The sequence below is a fragment of the Podarcis filfolensis genome, assembly GCF_964270895.1.
Source record: "Podarcis filfolensis genome assembly, chromosome: 6".
Classification (NCBI taxonomy): domain Eukaryota; kingdom Metazoa; phylum Chordata; class Lepidosauria; order Squamata; family Lacertidae; genus Podarcis; species Podarcis filfolensis.
The window spans coordinates 30,522,180-30,543,992 of record NC_139609.1 but is presented as its reverse complement, the minus strand read 5'-3'; the positions used below and the strand labels follow the sequence as shown (position 1 = coordinate 30,543,992).

The following is a 21,813-nucleotide window of genomic DNA, read 5'->3' as shown; positions in this document are numbered from 1 at the left end:
GTTCCTGTGCTCAAATGAGTGGCGAGTTTGCAACCAGCAGTTCCTTGAAAAGTTACAGGAATTCACCAGGTATTTCTGTTCGGTGTTTCACCTGAGCAGTGCATCACATTGAATCAAGCCCCTTCTAGCTCAGGGGCAGCTGACAGTATTTCTCCTTGTCCTTCTGCTCTTTTCCTGGATGTTAACAGAGGCAGCATGACTGTTTCTTAAATAAGAAAGAATTATTATACACAGGTAGGAATCTGCAGTTGGGGGCTCAGAGTTGAGGCTTGTTCTCTCACAGTCTAAGGGCCACCACAGAACGCTGCTGCAGACTGCAGAGGGGAAGGAGTCTGTAGAAATATGTGGAAAATCCTGTAAGCTGATGCCAGCAGGAATTTGGCATGCAAAACTGCCTTAGTTTATTAGACTAACTGGTTGATCTCAAGCACAGCACTGTTTGCACAGATTGAAAGTAACTCTGGGAGGTTTCAGGTAGAAGCATTTCCAAGCCCTGCTTGCTACCTGATGGACTGGAGATGAAAGAGACTGAGGCTGGGCTGTTCTCCATCCAAGGCGAGGGCCCCTGAACTATGGCTCCTCTCCCCTTTAAAGGTTGCCCCATGGAAAATCCACGTGGATGACACACACACACCAACAAAGCATTCTTGGAATGCCTCCCTCCGTGGGGTTACTAAGTCCAAAGACATTACACTGGAAAAGGCAGAATGTTTCAGGACGATCCAATGGCTTACAGAAATTGCAGTTTGCCGAACTTTGGTTGTTCAAGCTCTTTCGTAACCTCTCGTCGGGAAAATTCTCACAATTGCCATTCCTGAAGTCTTCTATGCAGCCAAAGACCCAGCAGTGTCAATATCTTCAGTGGCTTCCAGATGGGTTACAGATATCAAAAATTCCCTGCCTTTTTATATCCCCCTACACCATGGGCAACCCCGGCTAATGAGATAAGGAGTGAAAGCAACATAACTGTGGGCAGAAGATCCTATTAATCTTCCAGTTGCCTGACAAATTGCAAGGTCCCATTTTCAATGGTAAAACTGAGAATGGAGAAAAGAGAAAGGAAAAAGCAATCTATTCTGAGCTAGGACTGTGACTGCAGATAATTATTTATACAGCAGTTTTAGACTGCACAACACTTCACAGTGTTTAACTGAGCTGGCCCACACAACAGTCTGTGTTGTAGGGGATTATTACTCCCATTTTACAGATGAGAGACATGATGCTACTTCTGCTCTCACGGTGCCTAAATGATCCCTTAGCTCTACTAGCGCTCTGTCCCTTCCGAGGTCAGCTGTGAATACGCAGAGAACATTGTGGAGTCCCAGAGAGACATTTCATTTACATTCATCACTGGGCTTAAAATACCATCCAAAATTAAGGGACTTTCCAGTGAAATATGCAGTCCCCTCCCATCATTTGTTTCTCCCCACCCGCCTCCAGCCACCACAGAGGCACCTCCTCCATCCCAGCCGGGGTACACCATAAAAGGCAGTATAGAAGCCCCAAACGTCTGCCTCCACAGCCACAGGGGGATATCTCTGTCTTTATTCAAGGAAACGGCAACACTTCCCAGCAAGTCTTGCCCCTGTGGAGCAGTTGCCAGGACTGAAGGTTCCCGCTTTCCACTCTTTCTAAGGCTCCTCCTCTCCTGAATGTTTCCCAAGCAGTTTCAATCTGTGTCTGCACACCTCTGGTCTCTGTTCTGCCCTCCTCATTATTCTGCATGTTCTTGGAGACCGGGGGGAAAGGGAGCTTGTTGCAACAGGAGCAAGAGAGTCCCTGGCTTCTTCAGCGGCCTCTTAAGCCCCCTCCTCTGCTTCAGCCTCGGAGTCTGAACTGCTCCCTTTCACCAGCTCTTCCTGCTCACTAAACCCCGTTGCCCCTTCAGCACCTTCTCCCAATCCTCTTCCTCTGACCTCTCCTCAGTGTCCCACCACCAATCCCCTGGCTCTGAGCCTTCCTCCTCTAGGGTTTCCCTTGGGGGTTCCCCGACTGGTGTCTCCCTCCACTCCTCTTCGTCCACCCAGTCCCTGACATTATATCATCAGCTTCACCCAACTACAATTTCCCGGGTTTGTTTGTGTGTGTTTTTAAGTGAGCGTGTATATTTTTTACTTTTTATCCATGGTTGATTAAGGCCTTTCACATTTACCGTATTACAATAGAACAGTATACCAAGTCCCTTAGCCTCCCTCCCTCCAACCTGATTCATGCCTTTAAAAAAAAAATAGCTACAGTATTATCACATCTGATATTGGGTTGCTTGGCATGCTTTACGGTCCTCGGATTTGCATGCTCAGAGGTTATCCCCAGATTTCATGTCAGTTAACTTGGCATAGTCTATGACTCTGTAAATGGTTGATAGAAAGGATGCAGAAGACTACAACTTCCACCAGCCCCCGCCAGAATGGCCAATATCAAGGGATGATGGGAGTTGTAGTCCAAAACCGCCTGAATTAAAATAATATGAACATTACTTCACCCATCTTTCTTGTGATCTTCTATTCCCTTTACTGAATTGGCTGGAAGTCACAAGGAGCCACCCTTGTGCTACAGCAAAACAGGCAAGCCTGGAAACATTCTCAAGAGAGCATGCTAGATTATGTCAGCTCAAGAAGCACAATGATTTATTACTGGGTGTCAATCTGGTATCCATAAGTAAATAACAAGGATGCTCCCCACTCCCTGCAGTTTCCTTCTTCCGAGATTACAAATTACACGAAGAATTTTATGTTGTCATAAACAGGAAAAAACATGAAGCCCAGCCTTCGCCCACCCTGGTTTCGGCAATGCAGTAATTATCTTAAACGTCTTGCTCACAAACATGACAACTCTCTGTGTGCACATATTAAACCTTGCAATACTTGTAATATTCCACACTCTGAAATATTTCGCATACCCTCCAACTGCCCCCAAAATACCAGGATCGTCACAAAGAGTCCCGAATTCCCAAGGGATAGCGTTTTAGTGTGTTACTGGAAGTTCAGATCTAACACCTTTCTTAGCTCTATCCCTCCCACTCCATTCCCTGCCCCACTCAATATGGCGTCACTTCCTGTTTCTATCAGTTTTATAGATGATGATGATACTACTGAGTTTGACTAGATGGTCCAACTCAAGTGTAGTCAATATGGTGGTGCCTTTCAGTCTTTAGACCACAACTCCCATTGAGCATGGACAATGGCCAGGAATGATGGGAGCTGTAGTCTCCTAATTCATTATTTTAGCAGATGGGGAGGATTACAGCCTTGCCGCCCTGTTCCACGCAACTCTAAATTGCACAACTGAACCCCGGAACAGAATGCAAGGAGGAAGACTAAGGAACACAGAGAACTTGGGAAGTTTGCTATGACCAGCCTGCAAAGCACTTCCCAGATAACGGCTTGCATCTCTTCCGGCTTTGGCTGTTTACAAAGTGTGCCGGTGGTATTTATTGCTCTCTGTTATCAGGTTTCTATTCATATCTTTCAGCTTGTTTCGCCTGAGAATGCGGACAAGATTCTTGTTGGAGTGCAGCCAACTATGTGTGTGTTTGACCCTTATTCATCCCAGCTGATTAGGACGGCAAGGCTGGAAAGGACCGACGGGTCGCCAGAGGTTGTTAATGCATCACTGAGGGAGGGTCATGTTCCAAGTGTTTTAAAGAAAGTGGCAATACATCCCTTCTCGGAAAAGTAATTGCTCAGAATGTCCTGATTGGGGTAAGTATAATCCATTCTTCAATATTTTACCCTTGGGCCAAGGGTCTGGTTTTAGGTGCAACACAGCAACACCACGAGGCATCATGACACCAATTTGGAAGCTGGTTAAAGCAGTTGTCTCCACATGGAGATCTCTTTTCAATTAGCTGATACTCTGCTGAAGGAATTAATAAAGCTATGTTGCACAGTTCCTTCTGTCAGCTTAGAAATATAGAATAAAGTTGTCTAGATGAGCAGGGCTGGCTTGTTTCCTGCTGCCTCTGGGACTGCTGTGGTGGTGAAGGCCTAGAATTGAGGGAGTTTCTACAAAGGAGTTGTCTGTATCTGGTGTACCTAGCTGCACATTATGCATCAGAATGAGGGCACCAACTGGCAACAATGCCATCATCCAAAATATATTAGGGAGCGGTTACCAGGCCTTAGCTTCCCCAATATACTATGTGTTGCTTTGAGCAAATACTAACATTATATTTCTACTGGCAGTAGGGGAAGCCATAAGGCATCCGTGTTTATAGAAATCATGGGTGAGAAGTCTACTCTTAGGCATCTGATGAGCTATGATGTTGCTATTACTGCTGATGTTATCTGCATTAATTTTCTATCAGCTGGGATGAATTTATTACTATATGAATGACTGGTGTTTTTATCACCTTGTTTTAAATCCTGTATATCTTATATTTGTGGAAGTTGCTCTGAGACGTCCTGAAAAAGGTGTCTCGAGAAATTTAAAACGATGAGGATAATTATAAATGCAGGCGATTGAACTCTCACCAAATGAACAATATGGCATATGGTAGGGAAGCCGCTTTGGAAATGAATGAAAAAGAGGAGAAATGCTCTAATTCGTTGGAAGTGTTGGAGAAACAGAATTAAAACTGGCAGTACTCCACACAATCAGATGATTTCTGGGAACAGCAAGGATTGGTGGCATCTGCAATACAGATGTAGGAAGAAATCAACGTGGAGGACCAAAGCCAGTTGAACCTAGTAAGGAGGTACGATTCCTAGTAATGGTGACTGATGATTAATAAATGCTGAGTATGTATTAGGATTTCTGAGCTTTATGACATTAACATTCCTAACATTTTGAGTCCGGTCGTTGACAACTTTATAGGCTCATCAAGGGGTTGATGAAGTCAGAATCTGGTGGAACTCTGCATGGACAACCAGGTTTGGCTTAATGACTAGTCTAAAGGTCATTTGTGCCAAAAGTGGGTCTTGCCCCACCGTGTAGGAATCACTGGTGCAAAGTGTGTGCTACAGCCCCTGCATCACACATTCCATTGGAGACAAGGTGAGAGGAGACCAAAGAAACATCACACATAAGGGCAGCAACAGACTGCATAGGATTTTGTGTGTGTTTGTGTTTGTACATTGACCGAATTAGTCACACAAACCACCTGGGAAACTCAAGTGCCTGGCTTTTGAATTCCTTTTCTATTTGGGTTTTTATAGCAACCTGGTGGCATGTCCAAAGCATAATTAGGCAAGCAGGCATGTAGCAAGGACAGTAGCAATAGGTTTCCCAACCTTAAAGTTTGTGCTTTTGGATTGTTCTTGACCCCGAATACAGAAGTCAAACTGCTATGCCTTGCCGACTACCTTCCCCTCAAAAGAGAGCAGCAACACAAATTCAAGTGATGGAAATGAGGGCAAGGAAAATGTTTCTTCCCTGCCAAGGCAATCCGCTCACTGCAATCCTTTTAAACTCAGGTGACTACTGACATTTCAACATCTCCTGGACGAGAACATGCATTTCCTGTAGAGAAGCCTTCTCCAAGCTGGTGTCCTCCAGATGTTTCAGGCTACAAACTCCCATTGGCTTCAGCTAGCACAGCTGTGCTAGCAGAAGCTGAAAGGAGTTGAAATTTGAGGCATCGACTTGGAGGCAGCAAGTTGGGAATGGCTGCTAGAGGCAGTTGTTTCCTCCACTCTCCTGAATCAGTACTCCCATCATCATCATAAAAATATATTTATGAAAATTATTGGTACACTACCTTTGATAGGGACGCGGGTGGCGCTGTGGGTTAAACCACAGAGCCTAGGACTTGCCGACCAGAAGGTCGGCAGTTCAAATCCCCGCAAAGGGGTGAGCTCCCGTTGCTCGGTCCCTGCTCCTGCCAACCTAGCAGTTTGAAAGCACGTCCAAGTGCAAGTAGATAAATAGGTACCGCTCTGGTGGGAAGGTAAATGGCATTTCCGTGCGCTGCTCTGGTTCGCCAGAAGCAGCTTAGTCATGCTGGCCACATGACCCAGAAGCTGTACGCCGGCTCCCTTGGCCAATAAAGCGAGATGAGCGCCGCAACCCCAGAGTCGGCCACGACTGGACATAATGGTCAAGGGTCCCTTTACCTTTACCTTATCTTTGATTTAAAAAAAAAATCCACATAGAATAGCCAACAACACCGAACAATAAAAACACTATCTGTAAAACAGCATAACATTAGTTGCAATAACACCCAGAAATGCCAGGAGCAGGTAACAATAATCAGGCAAAGTCTGGATGAAGAGGTATGCTTTCAATTTCTGGAGGAAGCACCCAACGACCTGTGCCCACTTGATCTCTGGGATAAGGGATATCATTCTACAAAATAGGCACCACCAGAAATAAAGCCTGTTCTTTTAACGCTTCAGGCCAATTTCCATATCAAGAAGATATCCCCCTTCCAAACCCCCAAATCAACAAGGTTTGCTTAATCACCCTTCTGTAACCCCAGCAAGTGTTTTGTAACTGTGCACACACAGGAGAGTCCTGAGCTGCTCAGAACCAAAGAAGCCACGATGGTATGAAACAAACAAACAAAACCCCACGGAAAGGCCAAGCAAAGTCCCATCCAATTTGCTCACAAGGCAGCTAATGCAGTTTGTCAGCGTTATAAATCTCTGGATTTCTATGAAGACCCAGATTGCCAAGAAGAGTCCAAGTTAGCAGCGGGGCTCGTTTTATCTTCTGCTCTCATCATAAACGCCACACAGAGGCACAGTCCAAAAGACTGCAAAAAGGCACAATCATAACCATACTTACTGGTAAAAGAAAAAGTAAGCAACACAGTGATCTGATTTTTAAAAAATATTTTAAAATCAAGGCCTGGCTGGCTGCTAATCCTCTTTGCGTCAAGGCCTCAAAAGCAGACAGTCAATCAGCCATCCTTCTAAACAGAGGGCAGACAAGGTTATAGGTAGGCAGGCCAGGGGAACTCCGCCTGCCCCTGAACATTGTTCCATGGAATTTGCACAGCAGGGTAGATGGGAATTTGGAGGCTAGCCAACGCTGGGAAGCCATACAAGTCCCTGAGCCAAGCCTTTCACCTTCCTGCATTTCTGAAGCATCAGGAAGCTCCTGGCCAGCATCCCAGCTTGGTAGAACCCATAGAAAACCCCCAGTATTGTAGTATAGGAGAAAGGGCTTGAGCAGAGGGGGGCGGGCAGGAAAGATGCTCATTCAAGATATTGCACATAACATCTGTGGAAAATTATTAGAGGCAACATCAAGTTCATTGCTTGCATTCTCTGAAAGCAGTTGTCTTGATACGGGTGGGGTGGGGGGACACTGTACAATGCTGCTATCTGCCGGTTAGGGTTGGCAACCTTTAAGATGTTTTTTCTGCCCAGTTGGGACTTTTGCCTCAACTTCAGATTAAGGTTTTTAAAGAAAAAAATTAATATTTATTTTAATAAGTGATCCCCTCCTACTCTCATCCACCTTCAGGGGAAGGGCCAGAGCTCAGTGATAGAGAATCTACTTTGCATACTGAAGGTTCTCAGAATCAGTCCCAGGTATCTCCAAGTAGGACTAAGAATGTCCCGTCTCAAACTCTGGAAAGTCATTGCCGGTGATTGCAGATAGCCCTGAGTTAGATGGACCATTAGGCCACTTCCTATACCTCCCTTTGATCTGACTAGCGCCCTCTCTCTGGTCTTATCTACCAAAAAACCCCAAAAGCAAACCCCAGGCTGTACCCTAACCTGCCAAAATCCCACCAAGCTCCCCGTAACTGCACCCCCTTATCTCAGTATCTTTCAAAACACACCTAAGAACAATACATGAGTGCTTCGCTGTTCCTCAAAGCTAGAAATACCTGCTTCCTCTCTGGTCCCACTAACCACCACAGCTATCTTATTTGTGTCATCCTTTCCACATCCAAAAGGTGTGCCAATCAAGGGATGTAGTAGTCAGACCACACGTGGAGTCCCGTGTGCAGTTCTGGGCACCACAATTTAAGATTGGCAAGCTGGAACGTGTGCAGAGGAGGGCAGCCAAGATGATCAAGGGCCTGGAAACCAAGCCTTATGAGGAACAAATTGGGTATGTTTAGCCTGGAAAAGAGGAGACTGAGAGGAAGAATGATAGCCAAATATCTTAAGGGCTTCTACAGGGAGCATGGAGCAAGCTCGCTTTCTCCTGCTCCAGAGGGTAGGACTTGAACCAATGGTTTTACATTATAAGAAAGGACATTCCACTAAACACCAGGAAGAACTTTCTGACAGTAAGAATTGTTTGACAGTGGAAGAGACTCCCACAAGCAGAGGTGGATTTAGGGGAGCACGACCACTTTGGTCACGCTGGGTCTTGAAGGCACCACAGAGGATGCTGCAACTATTATTTAGAATGGAGTACGAGAGGCAGTGGGGCACCGAATTTTGGCATCACACATGCTGGTCACCACTGAAATTTGAGCCCCTAAGGTCTTCCACTGCCAGGAGAGGTGGTGGACTCTTTCCTTGGAGGTTTTTAAGCAGAGATTGGATGGCCATCTGTCATGCAAGATCTACTTGAGATTCCTTTTTTTAAAAAAAGAATGACTATGCAATACCGTCTCCACAGAGAAAAGAACATAGCATTAAGTTTATGGCATTAATAGATTCCTTCATTGCAAGGGGTTGGACTAGATGATCCTTGGGTAGGAAGAGTGTTGGCTTCCTACCAAATAATACAGCTGGACAGGAAAGAAGTCTACCTAACACGTCCAGCAATTACCTTACCTTTCTCATCTGTGACTACCCATTCAACTTGTGCATGTATGTGGAGCTGTATTTGTTGCAATTTCTTGTTTGTTTGTCTTGCATGCATCCGATTTCCTTCCATTTCACTGCAAACGTCCACGAAATAAAACCATATGCTCTGCCATAGCAACATTCTAATACAAACACAGACTAATCTTTGTTCACTAGAGTACACAGTACTTTTTTATTTCTTATTAACACAATCTGCATCTGCATACAGTTCACCCAAATTCCATAGCAACCACACAAATACAAATTAATGTTTTTGGGGGTTTTAGAAAAAAGTTTTCCGGGAAATAGCTTGGAACTTAAAAGGGCAGAATGCAATGTTTGTAAGCAAACGCAGCTTGAATTGGGTAGCACTACTGACTTTAAATTTTTTCTGTGTCTGTCTTCTTGCAAGTTGAGGACTTCTATAAACTAGAAATATGTTGAAAAAGAGTGTCTCTTATACTAATATACCTTATACTTGTTATTAGAAGCAGCAGAGGCAGAAGGAAAATGCTACACAAATAAAGCTCTATTTCTGAAATTACTTGCAAATCCCACTGCAACTAGTGGGATTTGTTAAGTTGCATGTGGCTTGAAGAACTGAAACTAGATGCTTTGGATGCTAAAGCTTCCCTTACCTTTGCCTTTATATGCAGTTGAGAGAAGAAGGCAAAACCAGTCAGAGGCAGCAGCACCAAGCGTTAAATCTGGCAGACCTTTCCTATGACAAGGAAGCACCTGAAACATTCCTGAAGGCTATCTGGAGCATTTAAAAAGACTCAAGAGTATATTGCCTTTGAAAGCATCCTTTCCATGCCTATTCATCCATATTCCCAACTGCATTTGAAAATTTAGCTTCCACTGATTATGCTTGCCAAATACCTAGGGCATGTTGGTTGTTTTCAGAAGGTGGTGGTAGTAATATATTGTACCAGACAGCACTGTGTACGATTGTCATGTAGGGATGCGGGTGACGCTCTGGTCTAAACCACTGAGCCTCTTGGGCTTGCCGATCAGAAGGTTGGCGGTTTGAATCCACAAGACGGGGTGAGCTCCCGTTGCTCTGTCCCAGCTCCTGCCAACAGTGGTGTAGCAAGGTCAGGTGGTACCCGGTGCAGAACATTTCTTGTCATACCGCCCCCATCAAAATCTACTTGGACTCCCAAGAGACTGTGATCTACTCACAGTATAAAAAGACTGCCTGTGATCTATCCATTTTTTTAAGGGGAGGGTTGGCCACAGTTGTTGAGCTTTTTGGGGGGCAGCCCGGGAGCACGGGCCTGTCAAAAACGAAGGGGGAAGGGCGCAGCTCCCCCTTCCCCCAACAACTTGGGGTAGGCACGCCCTTGGAGATGACATCACCCCCCTCGGAGATGACACCAGGGTGGTCCGCACCCACCTTGCTCTGCCCCTGCCTGCCAATCCGGCAGTTCAAAAGCATGTCAGTGCAAGTAGATAAATAGGTGCCACTGTGGCAGGAAGGTAAACGTTTCCGTGCGCTCTGGTTTCCGTCACCGTGTTACGTTGCACCAGAAGCGGTTTAGTCATGTTGGCCACATGACTCTGAAAAGCTGTCTACCGACAAACGCTGGTCCCATCTCAAGCTCTAGTGGTTCACTATAGAGCAGACTTCAGGAATTGTTCATCAGTTCCCACATTCCCTTCTGTTCTGCCGCAGCTGTCATTGCTTACAACCTGCCACACCTTTTCCTGGAAGGGTGCAATACAGATTCATGTAGAAGTGTTTTTAGAATTGCCTCTTTGTGCACTTTCAGGAAGCTGGAAAAGCAAACAGGGTGTTTTAAAAGGTTGCTGAGTCACACCTGGCATCTTGCCAGGTATGGCTCACCCTTTAAATGTGGATCTTTCATGGCCTGGTAAGACATTTTGTTTGGGTGGGCATGTGCAAAATATGACTAAGCCCCACCTACTAGCCCTTCTCCAAGTTCTGCCTATGGCTCCTGAGCTTTTATCACTACAGTCGTGAACCTACATGATTGAATCTATATCCAGCCACAGTGCCAATCCTTATTGATATGTAACATACAATGGTACCTTGGTTCTCAAATGCCTTGGTAGTCAAACAACTTGGAACCCAAACAATGCAAACCCAGAAGTGAGTGTTCCGGTTCACGAACTTTTTTTGGAAGCCGAACGTGCTCCATTTTGAATGCTACGGTTCCGATTTGAGTGCCACACTTCCATTTTGAGTGTTACGCTGAGGTCTGTCTGTTTTTGCTATTTGTTTTGCGTTTTTGTGGCTCTTTTTTTGTTTTGTTTTTGTGACAATCTATCAGTTCAGCTACTGATAGATAGATAGATTGATTGATTGTGTGACTGCAGTAAATTGTTTATTGTTTTCATTTTATGGCTCAATGCTCTTGTTAGATAGTAAAATTCATGTTAAATTGCTGTTTTAGAGGTTGTTTTTAAAAGTCTGGAACGGATTAATCCATTTTGCATTACTTTCTATGGGAAAGCGCGTCTTGGTTTTGGAATGCTTTGGTTTTGGAACGGATTTCTGGAACAGATTAATTTTGAGAACCAAGGTACCACTGTATTATTTTGCTCCCAAGTATAAAACAGATCATGCTATAGGTTAAGGCAGATATTACATGAGGAGATATAATTTTGTGACCCAATTTTCAGCCAATTTATATCGGACCATTAATTATTTTCTCATTGTCAATGAAAAAGTAGTTTTCAGAAACAGATGTATCAATTTATTCGCTTGTTCAGGAAGTAGGCTTGAGACAGAGTAACAATGTCAATCTTCCTTCCCTGTCCTGCTAGCGCCCCCCACCCCACTAGGAAAGACTACTAGTTAAAATCTTGGGCAGCTATCTGCAGTCAGTTGCAGAGAGTACTTGGCCAGCCAGGCTGTTGGTCTCTCTCAGTATAAGTCAGCTTCTCATAGACTACTCCTTGGGGTCCTCTGAACAGGCAGTTAATCTAGTAAACAGACCACATGAATTGTTTGGCTGTCGCTTTGGTATTGCACCAATTTTCTATGTGCCCTGAAACAATTATGAGGTTTGCTACACCGCCCCACCTCCTGTGGGTTGTGTTTTTTTTTGGTAAAACAAAGACAATAAAGTCATTGTAATAAATACTTACTCACTCTTTCATGCGAGGACAATGAGCTAATGTTTATTTAGTACTTTGAAGCTGCAAATGTACCAACACATGAGCTGAAGTTGCTATTGCCACAGCACTTTTTCCAGTGCTTTGTCCAATCTAGCTTTAAATGACTCAGTTAATGAGATGCTCACCATTTCCTCAGGGAGATCATTGCGCAGTGCAGTTGAACAAGTTGTCAAGACTTTTAGGGTACTCATCCAAAATCTGTCAACTGCTTGATTTTGTTGTGTTTTCTTATTAAAACTGAAGTCCATCCCGATCCACCTGGTCTATTTGGCTGATGCAGTTATGGCACACCACTGTCTACAGCTTCCTTATAGCTTGTTGTTGTTGTTGTTGTTTAGTCGTTTAGTCGTGTCCGACTCTTCGTGACCCCATGGACCAGAGCACGCCAGGCACTCCTGTCTTCCACTGCCTCCCGCAGTTTGGTCAGACTCATGTTTGTAGCTTCGAAGACACTATCCAACCATCTCGTCCTCTGTCGTCCCCTTCTCCTTGTGCCCTCCATCTTTCCCAACATCAGGGTCTTTTCCAGGGAGTCTTCTCTTCTCATGAGGTGGCCAAAGTATTGGAGCCTCAGCTTCACGATCTGTCCTTCCAGTGAGCACTCAGGGCTGGTTTCCTTAAGAATGGATAGGTTTGATCTTCTTGCAGTCCATGGGACTCTCAAGAGTCTCCTCCAGCACCAGAATTCAAAAGCATCAATTCTTCGACGATCAGCCTTCTTTATGGTCCAGCTCTCACTTCCATACATCACTACTGGGAAAACCATAGCTTTAACTATACGGACCTTTGTTGGCAAGGTGATGTCTCTACTTTTTAAGATGCTGTCTAGGTTGGTCATTGCTTTCCTCCCAAGAAGCAGGCGTCTCTTAATTTCGTGGCTGCTGTCACCATCTGCAGTGATCATGGAGCCCAAGAAAGTAAAATCTCTCACTGCCTCCATTTCTTCTCCTTCTATTTGCCAGGAGGTGATGGGACCAGTGGCCATGATCTTCGTTTTTTTGATGTTGAGCTTCAGACCATATTTTGCGCTCTCCTCTTTTACCCTCAATAAAAGGTTCTTTAATTCCTCCTCACTTTCTGCCATCAAGGTTGTGTCATCTGCATATCTGAGGTTGTTGATATTTCTTCCAGCAATCTTAATTCCGGCTAGGGATTCATCCAGCCCAGCCTTTCGCATGATGAATTCTGCATATAAGTTAAATAACCAGGGAGACAATATACAGCCTTGTCGTACTCCTTTCCCAATTTTGAACCAATCAGTTGTTCCATATCCAGTTCTAACTGTAGCTTCTTGTCCCACATAGAGATTTCTCAGGAGACAGATGAGGTGATCAGGCACTCCCATTTCTTTAAGAACTTGCCATAGTTTGCTGTGGTCGACACAGTCAAAGGCTTTTGCATAGTCAATGAAGCAGAAGTAGATGTCTTTCTGGAACTCTCTGGCTTTCTCCATAATCCAGCGCATGTTTGCAATTTGGTCTCTGGTTCCTCTGCCTCTTCTAAATCCAGCTTGCACTTCTGGGAGTTCTCGGTCCACATACTGCTTGAGCCTTCCTTGTAGAATTTTAAGCATAACCTTGCTAGCGTGTGAAATGAGTGCAATTGTGCGGTAGTTGGAGCATTCTTTAGCACTGCCCTTCTTTGGGATTGGGATGTAGACTGATCTTCTCCAATCCTCTGGCCACTGCTGAGTTTTCCAAACTTGCTGGCATATTGAGTGTAGCACCTTAACAGCATCATCTTTTAAAATTTTAAATAGTTCAGCTGGAATACCATCACTTCCACTGGCCTTGTTATTTGCAGTGCTTTCTAAGGCCCATTTGACTTCACTCTCCAGGATGTCTGGCTCAAGGTCAGCAACCCCACTACCTGGGGTGTACGAGGCATCCATTTCTTTCTGGTATAATTCCTCTGTGTATCCTTGCCACCTCTTCTTAATGTCTTCTGCTTCCTTATAGCTTAAAAGGAGGCAAAACGTCAGCCCAATGGATCAGGTAGCTAACAATATTCAAGTTCAGGCGATTATCCATGGCCAAATATTATACTGAACAGCTTCAAATGCATATACTGATTGGCTTCTATCTAATAAATTAGCTCATTTCAGAACCACAAATTAGCATGGGCAGAAACTGAAGTCTTAATGAACCATTAAGGCTGTTGATGGGCATAACCCAGCCAAAGTAAGACTGACTTCAGATACTGATCTCACTTCACGTTTCAACTTTCATCACCAATCCACTATGGAGTGTTATTTTGAGGGCACACAGCAGCTGATCCTTCAGGTGCTTTGTATAAATCAAGAGAGAAACAAAAAGATTGCTGTTCACCACCTTATAAAAGCTAGTTGGGCTGTGATCTTACCACATATGCACACAGCACGGGAAGAGACCACTTACAATGTAAAAAGAAGGGCAATCAACCTATAGGGTCTTCCTGATATCAAAAGCTTGTTTGAATTACCTATGAACCCGACTCCACGTCATCAGTTACATTAAGGTAAGTTCTTGCCAGTTTGGTCCTTGATAACAGCATCTTGCCAGACAGGTGCTCTTCTAAGCACATGATGGGGCAAAATTTTTCTAGATTCCATCCACTTCTGCTGCATCATGAGCAACAGATTTGGCTCACTATGTGGTAAAATCTTTCAATAGCATGTTAGAGTAGGGCTGGATCTAGACCCATAAAAGAAGCATTTCAGTTAAATGGGTTGCGAACTTTGTATGAGAAATTGGGTTAGCAAAAATGGAACTCCACAGCACCATCTTGTGTCATAGTGTTAGAATGCATAAACAATGCATATAAAGTGTTTTTTCTTTGCGAATGTAGCTGAGTCCTGGATGCCCTGGCTTTTTCTCATTTTCTTGTTTTCAATAAACTCACTAAGAGAAATTCAACACTAATCTCTCCTTAATATTTACATTGCCTGCATTGTTTTTTTAAAAGCTAAATCAATTACGCACACATTTTAAGGTAGCTTAACACTGAGTCAGACCACTGGTCCATCTAGTTCTCTGACTTCAACATGGATTGACAGCTACTTTCCAAGGGCTCAGTGGCCTCACCGTGCCAAGCTACCTGAAATTCTTTTACCGAGATGTGCCCTGGGCTGAACCTTGCACAATTCTTTCTAACAATGGCCTGGTTCGTGCATCACAAAGACTGGTTTAGAATGAGCAGGCATGCTCAAGATCAGAGGAGCTCTGCTTCTCCCTGGTCATTCTGCTGCTGCACTGCACTAAGCCTCAGTACGTTATCCAAACCCAGGTTTGTGGTTTAGCTCTCCTTTGCAAACCATGAGCAGTAGAACATAGACCAAACCTTGGCTGCAGCTCATGATTGGTTTGGAAAGAACTAAACTGGAAGCCCAGATTTGGAAGACATGTTAAGCCTAATGATGTCTAAGCACAGCGTAGCAGCAGAACAACTGGGAAGGAGCAAGTGGCTGCGATCTCTCTAGGAGCCCACAAACTCACCCCAAGCTGTTGCTTATGTGCAATCCAGATCAATATATTAAAGCAGGGATTTATTCCAACAAATATTTGTTTCTTTTATGAGTTGGTTGCTTCTGTTTCATGTTCTTTACCACACCCAGATATTTGTACAGATGAAAGGAGAGTTAGGTGTTTTATTAAAAGTATTTATAGCTTTCTACTTCAATAAGTGGAAAAAACAGCCAAGCGTACAAAGATTGGCAACAGAGTCCTGTAAAACTGTAATTGTTACATCAGTGATTTTCACAAAAGAAAGCTAGAGCTAGGCACCTTCATCTATAAACATAGATTAGAACATAATGTAGAACATACATTAACAGATTGCAGTGCTTTTTAATAGCTGTAGGTTTTGGATACTATTAATAAAAAGCAATGCTCAAAACTAATTTTCTGAATATATGTTCAACAAGTCAGGTGCAAAGCAAGTTGCTCCAACTCCACATCCGATTTTGCTTTGTCAGGAGCTATCATGGATTTCCCCTTCTTCCTCAGACGAGTTTTCCTGATTGGATTTACTGGCATCTAAAGGAGAGAAGGGGAAAGAAATACAATATTTATATATTTACTAAGCTAACCCCAGCCCTGGTTTTGCACCCTCCACAAATGTTTCCTATTATTCTCTTCAGTTTAAATGGATTCTTATCTACTACAGTATATGCTTTTTTGTATTTTTATTTATACCACTTACAACTTTGGTGATTAAGTGGTATAAAAATAGGTGGAATAAATGAATAATAAATGCACATTTCCACAGTACATAGTTACTTGCAAAGTAACTATCATTCATTCATTCATTTATAAATTGTATACTGCCCATCTGTAGGTCTCAGGGGTGGTTCACAATATAAAAACACAATAGAAAACTACAAAATACACAATAAAAAACAAGAACAAAAATAATAATCCCACGAACCAATAAACCTCCTCCCCCCAAACACATTTAAAAGGGTTATAAGATGTTCATCATTAATAGGTGGAAGTTCTACCAATTGTTCATGGAGTTACTCCCAAACCAATCCCTAATCAGAATCCAAGAAGGACTGCCATGTGGTGTTGGACTTCTTGCCTGAGCATTGTGTTTATTGACTAGACCTGGTCTTATAGTTCTGGAGGTGCAGCCACATAGGCTTGCAATTTCTGTTTGGAAGTGTAGGAGGGCTTTGTATGGGCAAAAGATTGCTTGGCTGATTTCTTCTCCATCTCCCTTAGACAGAGCAGTCAGGCTTTTTTTCTTGCCCCTAGTTCCAATGAGGATGGCTTCCAAGTGGTGTTCAGAGAGCTACCTTCTTTAAAATGGGATGCCTGTGACTGCTGCCTCACATCTACCACAAAAACTGCACAGCAATAGACTTTTTTCTTTTAAAAAAATTGTATACCTTCCTTTCTACTGTACAAGGCGGCTCACAACAACTCAAATCACAATCTGAAAACATAATAAAAGTGTTCCTTTCTGATGTGCTGTCGGAGACCATGGGCGCAGTTTCAAGTGAGTGCTTCTAGCAATTCGTTGGCCAGGAAGACCACCGAGAGAGAATTTTCCTGAGTGAGTTTCTTTTCTATTTCATTAAACATTTCTTTCGCAGGACAAAAGGATGCATTTTTTCTATATTCAATATAACACCTAACTGATGGAACAATACTACAGTATCTATTATCTAGCCTTTCCTTCAAGGAATAAAGGCAGCATATATCCCCCCCCCCCCCCGTGAGAAAAGTGAGGCTGAGATAGCGACTGGGTCAAGGTCACCCGGTGAGCTTTAAAACTGAACCCGGGTATTCCCAACCTTAGTCTGGCACTCTCAGCATACTGGCTCTCATAAGAAACCGTATTTATAAAGCAAAACTGGATTCGTGGAACACAGGGTGTGGTGATGTATCACTAGGTGGAAAGACTCAACATGACAGCCATCATTTGTAATGTCAGGCAGAACAGAATTTGGCATTTCGTTCAAACTTCTGATTTACACAGAGCACTACTGAGAATTGGTCTTGTTTCATGTTGGAACCCTTTCAACGAAACTAAGACATGACGCATACATGTTGCCTTTTTGTATAGTTCAACATTTCAACATAGCGTTTGCAAGTCTGAGCCAAAGCGAAGATGTTACAGATTCAAGCTGTCCAGAGTTCCAGGACTGACTGATGTCATCATTTCCTGAAGTCTTTGTCAATTTCCCCTCCCTCTCCCACCCTCCAGATCACCCCAATTCTCCTGCCACAGCCCTACCAACCCCTCCTCAGATGAGGTCAACAGATATATATACACACACATATAAAATGCATGTTTGCAAAGGAAATACACATAATCTTTCTTATGGGTATTTTCACTTAACTAACATTGCTTAACACCAATGTGCCTTTTTGTACATATGAGGCCAAGGGCTTCTTATTAGAGAAATATTACTAAGATGGAGTTAATAGGGAATTGCTACGTAATCATGAAATGCTGAGCAGATGGTCAGCAGGGGTAACACTGGGATCAAGTGTGCACCTGTATAACTTCAATGGAATCTAGACAAGAAAATAAAAGCACTTCACCCAGAAACGGCTGAGGTCACATTTTGTCTACATTAAATCTAGTGTATAATCAATTAACATCTATATGCCAGATATGTACTGAGTACTGAGATAGAAAGAAATGTTTTTGTCCCTAAGTCTTGTAATAACTTCTATAATCCTTTAGTAATTCTAGCCGTGACTATGCTTGCAGACAGAATGGCGAACACCTGTACTTTTTTTAAACAAGACCAACCATACTAACCCCATTAAGCAGCGTAAACAATCTGATTTAAAATTACTTTTAATTTGAAGGCTAGGGCCCTTTTTCTATTATGCTTTCATCGCAGAACACTGCCTGCTTTTTAAGTGGAATACTGTATTTTATTGTGTATGCATATATAAATTCAGGTTGTGTCTTTTGTCAATTTGTGCAGAGAAAAACACATACTTTCTAACATATTGCTCAGTTACAAACGTAACTAATGAAATATCAATCTTATTCAAAGACAAGAATATAAATCCAGAATTTTGGTGATCTCATTGCAAGGCTCATTGTAAGAACTTTCCAAGGTGACCAGAACAGAAAGAATCTGCTGTTTCAATAGGCTCATGAATGTTTTCAAAGTTTTTGGGTCTCATAAGGAAAAACATTCCAGATATTTCAATTCTAGAAGTGTTTGGTTGTGACCTGCACTTATATCCACATTACTACTGACTATCTATCTATGTAAAATAAATTAGAAAAATTCTATATAGGCAGCAACTAAAATACCATGGGAACGCAAAAGCTTGCTAAAAAACGGCCAATCAAGCACAATTCACAGCAGCTTCTTAGCAAGAAGGTTTTGTAAGGTTCAGTTTCCCATTCAGATTAGCTAGTGCTCACATGTTCTACAAATGGTAAAGTGTGATCCACATTATGCTATTAGCAACTAGATTAATTTTTTTTTTTGTTTGTTCAAGCTACTGAACACACTTATAGAGCAAGCTTTTTGAAAAAGGTTATTTTGATGTAAACCACCTTGCACTCTGGTTATATATAGAAGGCATATGTATACATAGAAACATAAGCAAGCGAAGTGGGATATCAGAAAAACTCCCTTAGCCCCAAACTTATTCCAGAAGACAACAATGGCATCTTCCCTTTTTAAGATGTATGCCGTTACTGTGTCTGCTCAGCACTGCCAGTGCAACACTGTAGCCATTTACCACTGAAACCTACCCTGATGTGTTTGATCTTTGTTATTTGTTAATTATTATTTGTATTTATAACCTCCTCTTCCATCAAATAGTTGCAGGGTGGGTTGCAAAAGCGTTACCATTGCAAGTACCACACACAATTAAAAACCAGGAACAAAAAACTGCCGCACAGAAAAGAGCTACAATAAAATACCACGATATACAACTAAAATACAATGCAAGGGATTAAAACATTGTGTCAGCTGCATTTAAAAGCTCATCTTCCATTAAGTACAGCACCCTCAACTCCTGAAAACATAGCAAAATTCCTTCCAAAGGAGAAAAGGAGTCTGCAGGTAGCATATGATGCTGCCTTTTCTGTGTGGTATCTAGGTATAACATGGAGTCAGCTTATGGTAGGAAAATATGTTACTATGCACACTGGAAAGTTACTGCAGCAACTAGAGAGGTAAGCTTGTGTAGAGCCCCCCCCCCCCACAACTTTTTGGTACTTTTCACGTCGCCCTTGATTCTTAATTCAATTTGGACTCCAAGCAACATTTCTGTGCCAATTACTAATATGTCTGGCTGCAAAACAGCTGGCCACCCAGATGCCACTGGGTTCTTTAAAGCTGCACTTGATAAGCAGGTAGCATTTTGAGATGCATTCGTTGTTTTTTCTTTCGCATCCACTCTACCCAGAAATATTGGCCAAATGTATGGGCTATAAAACTCGAAAACACTCTGGCATGTTCAGATCTGTGCAGTTTGCAAAGCAGATGCCTTATTTGTCAGAAGAATGTAAGAGAGCCTTGCTAGATCAGGCTTAAGGCCCATCAAGTTCAGAATCCTGTTTCTCACAGTGGCCAACCAGATGCTATGGGAAATCCACAAGCTGCATATGCATGAAATAGCCCTTTTATGCCTTAGCAACTGATATCTGGACCATGCGTCCTCTGAGCCTGGAGGTAGCATATAGCCATCATGTCCAATATAAACATTAACATATTTATGTGGCAGAATATTAAAATATTATTTCTTCCTAGCATACTGACTCTGGAATATAGGATATGACCAGGAAAAAGAAATGGAATAATTCTGTTCCAAGGTATTTTGAAGGTTTCACAGTAGAGGAAGCAAACTTTTCTCAGTTATGTAACCAACCATAATTTATAAGATATATTCAAGCATTGCCTGGTGCCTTCAAACTTCCAGTTACCAAGCAGGCATTTGATCTGGTAAAACAAATCAGCTGCAGATGTTAACAAACGCTACGCTGCAAAATTGTCTGGAAGGTTATTCATCTAGCAGGTATGTGTTTATCTACCCTATCAAATTTGATGGCTCAAAAACCCTGAACTATGGTTTTGACGCATTTTAGATATATTTTACATCATCATAAACTGGTAAATAAAATGCTAAAATAAAATACAGTGATTAAATTACTTGAAACCTAACTAGAAAAGATCAACATATACACTGATAATATATATGATCCAAGTAATTGCAACAGGGCAAAATGCTTTATTATTTACAAGCTGATGCTCATTCCTGGTTTTAACAGGATAAAGAGCCTTAATTCTTGTTGGCATAAAATGTTATTGCATTGTAATGTACAGTTTCTTACCGTGGCCAAGAATCACCATATCCGTCTGGAATTTCTTCAAAACAATATGCAAAGTTGGGTATTCTATGACAACCTTCCCTTTCAAATTGTCTCGAAGGCCTTTGCTGACATCCAGTTCTTCGTACCTTTGAAAAAGTAATTGCAAAAGTTTATCGGCAAGCAGATATTTGAAAGCGTTAGCAAATCAAACTTATTCACAGGCATCACGACAAATCTCTCCTCCTCCAAATCCAGTAGCGGCCGGTAGGCGGTGTGGCACACCTGTTTTGCCGACAGGAATGACTGCTGCTATTTACCAAGAGGGACGATGTCAGAAGCACAGAGATGCTGGATTGGCTTCACTATGGCACCCACGCTGTGCTGCGCTCTGCACTGGTCAAATCCAAGAAAGGAAAGGGCAGTTCTGCAATCTAACATTGTGTCCAAAGTGTGGCTAGTTTGTGCTGGAATACGAGCCTATAGAAGTAATTCCAGGCCTCGTTTTGTTGATTACGTCATAAAAACCTCCCATTTCAGACTTCCCTTCCCTTGATAGTGCTGAAGTACCATGGCCATTGGGACGCGGGTGGCGCTGTGGGTAAAACCTCAGCGCCTAGGACTTGCCGATCGCATGGTCGGCGGTTCGAATCCCTGCGGCAGGGTGAGCTCCCGTCGTTCAGTCCCAGCTCCTGCCCACCTAGCAGTTCGAAAGCACCCTTAAGTGCAAGTAGATAAATAGGTACCGCTTTATAGCGGGAAGGTAAACGGCGTTTCCGTGTGCTGCTCTGGTGCCGGTTCGCCCGAGCAGCTTCGTCACACTGGCCACGTGACCCGGAAGTGTCTGCGGACAGCGCTGGCTCCCGGCCTCTAGAGTGAGATGAGCGCACAACCCTAGAGTCTGTCAAGACTGGCCCGTACGGGCAGGGGTACCTTTACCTTTTACCATGGCCATTGAGGATTAGGTCCACCATTTTAAGGGACAGAGTTAGAAAACAAAAATCTGAAAGGGAGGCTATCAGTGTACTCTGGGATAGATGTGAACCAAATTTCAGCTTCCTGGAAATAAAGCAAACATTTCATAACCTGTTGAGCCAGTCAACCGAAACCACTGTTTATATATCTATATATATATACTCTCTCTCCCTCTCTAGTAATTCAGTTTGTATGCTGTGCTGTACACATGGAAGCACATTCC

General features: G+C 43.0%; 1 protein-coding gene across 1 annotated transcript in view; it reads right to left on the bottom strand.

Moving 5' to 3' along the window:
• Positions 1-15,454: 15,454 nt before the first annotated feature.
• Positions 15,455-21,813, bottom strand: part of ZNHIT6 (zinc finger HIT-type containing 6) — a 41,874-nt gene continuing 35,515 nt past the window's right edge. Inside the window, exons 9-10 of the mRNA XM_083620747.1 lie at positions 20,640-20,764; positions 15,455-15,856 (exon numbers count right to left, since the gene is read on the bottom strand). Coding sequence (XP_083476873.1) covers positions 15,792-15,856; positions 20,640-20,764 — 190 coding nt within the window. The 3' untranslated portion in view covers positions 15,455-15,791. The remainder of the gene's footprint in view (positions 15,857-20,639; positions 20,765-21,813) is intronic.